Consider the following 4,452-nt stretch of genomic DNA (forward strand, 5'->3'; position numbering starts at 1 on the left):
GCAGTACAGCATATGGTCAATACCCGAAGTTTAGGCAACAGCATGTTGCCCTATCCAGATAATCGTTAGCATTAATAACACCTTTAGTAGCAAAATCTACATACTGCAAGTTAAGTATCAAGCACATTACCGATACACTGTATAGCTTTAAGCAACAGCATATCACGGACTTAAACACAGCTTGATGGAAATAATCATACATATAGGATGTGTTTAATGAAACAGCATCCTCAATACTAGATGAGCCTTAAGCAGCAAGCCTGTTTCATATCAGACAGTCTTAAACAGATTTAAAAACAAGCCTCAGCTGTGGTAAGTTTAACTGGGTAACGTTAATGTTACCAGTGTGTCAAAGTACAACCAATAAGCCTAAAGCAACGGCGTGCCTAGCAAACAAACATGTTACTGAACAACTAGCCTTAAACAACGAGCAATATTTGACAATAGCATATTTGCCAACATAGCATTAAGCAATGAGAATTAAATAACAAACTTAGCAGGAAATGTTGCTTAATAATATATTTATGGGGGAAGCGTCACCCCAAGCTCAGCAAGTGAGGAACCAGAGGAAAACGACTGTAGTTATGTGTATTTTTATTTTTACATTTTTTTAATGAACATAGCTTGATCTCAGCCAGTTGATCATGTATTTAATCAACACGTCACAGCGAACCCCAGTTGAAACGCATACACGAGAATGATTGTTTCATTTACACTTGTTCTCATGGCCTTAACTATCGGCGTGTCCTCAGAGCGATTACATGCTCTAGACTACGTGTTGCTCCAGCTGTATGAACACAGATGCGTAAATGCTGCTGCAAATATGCTTAATATTTCGCTCCAGCAAACGATGCAAAACTGCTAACATCTTTTTTGTTCTTTTCAATTAGCAGACCAGGTAATATACACAGCGATATGGATTAAAACAGCATTCACTTATCTTAGATGTGGATTTCAGATGTTCTGAAACACGCTGCAACAGTTTGATTTGTGAGCAGCGATGCTTAATTTGCTCCTGAGCAAGCTGAAAAGCTGCTGAATAATACTGAATAGAGCTTATATAGGAGTGCCGCGATAGGTGTCGTATTCCTATAGGTAGATGTGATCAGCTGATAATCAGCTGATGCAAGCTTGACTCACGTGACCTGCCAGAACTAACGCTAACGCTTAATTTAGAGTATGATTAAAACTCACCTCTCTCATCCTGGATGTTAAGAGCAAGTAGACACTTTTCAACCTCCTCTATTCCCTCTACACTGATAAAGGGAAGCCCGGTGTAACCGCCCTGCTCAAAGCAGAAGTCAATAAACCTATAAACATACGCAGGAGATACACATCATTTAGAGGAACAGCTTTCTTTGCATTTCATCCATGTGTAAGTAGGAAGTGTACAGTATATACCGGCCCCAGGTTTCATCGGTCCGCAGAATGGTGGGGTTTCCCACCATGATGAACAAGGCTTTTGCTCTTGTCACCGCCACATTGAATCTCTGAAGGAAAGAGACATGAACAAGAACAAGTTCAAGACTAAAGTGTGTTCTGGCAAATTGTTAAAGAAAGAGCCTATTGGCATACAATATAGCATGCAACTTAATTCAAGGTTCCTTGTGCATTCACATAATTTTGTGTTGAAACGTGATATTACACTACCATTCAAAAGTTTGGGATCGGTAAGATTTTTGCAATATTTTTGAAATAAGACTCTCCAAAGCAGCATTTATTTTATCAAAAACACAGTAAAACAGCAACATTGTGAAATATTATTGCCATTTAAAATAACTGTTCTAATCTAATACATTTTGAAATGTAATTTATTCCTGTGACGCAAAGCTGAATTTTCAGCACTCTTCAGTGTCACATGATCCTTCAGAAATCATTCTTATATGCTGATTTGCCCCTAAAGAAACACTTCTTATTATTATCAGTGTTGATAATAATAAGATAATAAATATTTTTGTGGAAAACCTTTTTTGATGTATGGAAGGTTTAAAAGAACAGCATTTGTTTGAAACAGAAAATGTATTTATTGTCATTTATTGTTTATGTTGTGTTCTCATGTCAGTTGTGGTTAGACACTACCTTCTCATTCTTGAGAAATCCAATATTGAAAGGTTCATCCAAAATGATGTGCTCCTTGCTGCTACGAACAGCCGACACCAGGATCACTTTCCTCTCCTGGCCTTGAAACTCCTCCACGGAACCAACCTACATAATACACACAAAGGGAGATGCCTATTATTTTGTTTTCACCCGTCCTACTTTTAAGTTAAAAAGCCATACCAGAGTGTTTAGAAGACTTAAACCTAAACTAACTTTTAGGTCTGTAATGCACATGTAGTTTTGTAGGTCTTCGTCTGTTCTTATGGCCCATTTGATCTTCTCAACCTACGAAATCAAACCCCACAAAAAGTAAAGTGATTATACAGACTGTCTGAGATTTGAGAGAAGTGTCATCATCATTATTTTAACTGCTATTATGGGCTGTCCAAGAGCAGTTCCCACCTGTTTCCTGTAGGGGGCAATGATGCCAATATCTCTGGGGGAGATTCTAGAGATTCCCTTCTTGGCCTGGGTCAGGAGCAGCTTCTTTAGGTAGCCTAAAATGATTTCGATTTCATAGATGTTAAAAAAGGAGGGACTGTTCGACTCTCTCTCATCCTTCCCAGGCACTCCATGGAAAATCACAGGAAATCCCTGGGTAAAAAAACAGCACATGAATAGGCAAATCTGGAAAAAAAATAGCTGCAACCATAGCAACGGAGACTAAACAGCTGTTTAATAGGTTGCATACTCTTTTGGGAAGGTGCTCCCAGGTGCAGTACTGGTTGGAGCTGATCTCATTTGCACATGCCACCAACTCCCCATCATAGAACAACTCATTAGGAACTTTCAGAATGGATGGATGAGACCTGGAGAGAGAGAGACAATAAAAAACGGGTGCATGCTATGCCATCTATATAATAGTCAGACACTAGGGATGCATCAATATTATAAAATTCTGATAAGATGATCATTATTATCATGTTATGACTGATAACCAATAAACGGATGATATTAAAAACATAACACTATTTTTTCTATATTATAATATTCTACACTATGAATATATAAATAAAACACTAAAAACTAAAATCAATATTTTTGAATTTGGGCATCACATCGTTATACTGTACAGTTCGAAAAATACAGTATATACAGTATATATTCATATTGAGATCAGCTGAAGATTACTTTCACCAGTGTTAACTGTCAATAACGATCAATAACTAATATGGTACCGATATATCATGCATCCCTAACTAATATCATGTGATGCATCATGGAAGGACTTTTATTTTAGATTGTAGACCCAGGGGTCCAGTGTGAGCAGCAAAAAAAATAGCTCTTCATTCTGTTAAAAGTCAGACTGGCGTAGTACCTGTAGTTCAGAAGAAGTTTGGTAACGTAGCGTTTGTCAAACTCCATGTTATCTTTCTTATAAAGATCATTCTGTGTCATCAGCCTCTCCAGCAAAGAGATATCTACAGGAGAGACACACAATTCCAGATTACAATACGTTACAATAAAACACATTCATACACATAATTTTGCTTCTGCTTATGTCTCCATGTTTATTTGACAACAGTCATGTGTCAGCAATAGTTAAAGCTTAAATGGTAAACAATAACAATACTTTTTTTAAGGAACATAATATACAGTAATTTTAACACAAACATATTTATCGGCTTATAGGTTGCATGAGTGAGTGTGTGTCGGTATATACAGTATGTGCTTCTCACCAAGCCCATGATTAATGGCAAGAGGAGATCTCAAGATTGGCCCAAGCTGCCTAGGATCTCCAGCCAAAACAACTTGTCCAGTCTCTGCATTCAGCAGACCTACAAGCACACAATGAGACAATGTAATGATACCAAAGATGGATCTCACTACTATCAGACTTTTCCTACAGTACATAAGAGACAGACACACCTGCCACACTGATGATGGTCTCCAACTCAACAGCATGTCCTGCCTCATCCACAAAGATGTGAGAAAAATGATCCACAGGAAAGCCTCCAGAGACCAGCCTGCACGCACAAGGTATTTACTGACTGCTGTAAATAATGCTTAATGTGTTTAACAGAGAAAGTGACAGCGAGAGAAAGAGAGTTCATTACGTTTGTATAAGATATTGCCCTTCACCTGCCAGTGGTGACAAGAGTGCTGACCAGGATCTTGTAGCACATCAGATCCTCTTTACATGGGAAAACAATCATCTCTCCCTCCAGATTACTGTTGTTCTAAACACACACACACACACACACCCAACATAATCAAAATAAAAACCATAAGCATACTTACATACAGTAACACCATTAGGCATTTAGTCACTTAAATCTTACTTAAAAATACATTAATTTTATTGCATTAACCCTGAAAGCCTGACATATGAAATGATAGTCAGAAAAAAAA

The 4,452-nt window shown here is 37.8% G+C and overlaps 1 protein-coding gene across 1 annotated transcript in view; it reads right to left on the bottom strand.

The window, feature by feature from the left end:
- The window catches only part of mov10b.2 (Mov10 RNA helicase b, tandem duplicate 2), a 13,601-nt gene that overhangs the window by 3,413 nt on the left and 5,736 nt on the right, over positions 1-4,452 (bottom strand). The window contains exons 12-21 of the mRNA XM_016475368.1: positions 4,183-4,280; positions 3,970-4,067; positions 3,780-3,878; positions 3,419-3,521; positions 2,792-2,909; positions 2,503-2,694; positions 2,314-2,385; positions 2,080-2,205; positions 1,402-1,490; positions 1,195-1,310 (exon numbers count right to left, since the gene is read on the bottom strand). Of these exons, the coding sequence (XP_016330854.1) occupies positions 1,195-1,310; positions 1,402-1,490; positions 2,080-2,205; positions 2,314-2,385; positions 2,503-2,694; positions 2,792-2,909; positions 3,419-3,521; positions 3,780-3,878; positions 3,970-4,067; positions 4,183-4,280 (1,111 nt within the window). The remainder of the gene's footprint in view (positions 1-1,194; positions 1,311-1,401; positions 1,491-2,079; positions 2,206-2,313; positions 2,386-2,502; positions 2,695-2,791; positions 2,910-3,418; positions 3,522-3,779; positions 3,879-3,969; positions 4,068-4,182; positions 4,281-4,452) is intronic.

Source organism: Sinocyclocheilus anshuiensis, unplaced genomic scaffold (genome assembly GCF_001515605.1).
Source record: "Sinocyclocheilus anshuiensis isolate Anshui unplaced genomic scaffold, SAMN03320099.WGS_v1.1 scaffold13, whole genome shotgun sequence".
Classification (NCBI taxonomy): domain Eukaryota; kingdom Metazoa; phylum Chordata; class Actinopteri; order Cypriniformes; family Cyprinidae; genus Sinocyclocheilus; species Sinocyclocheilus anshuiensis.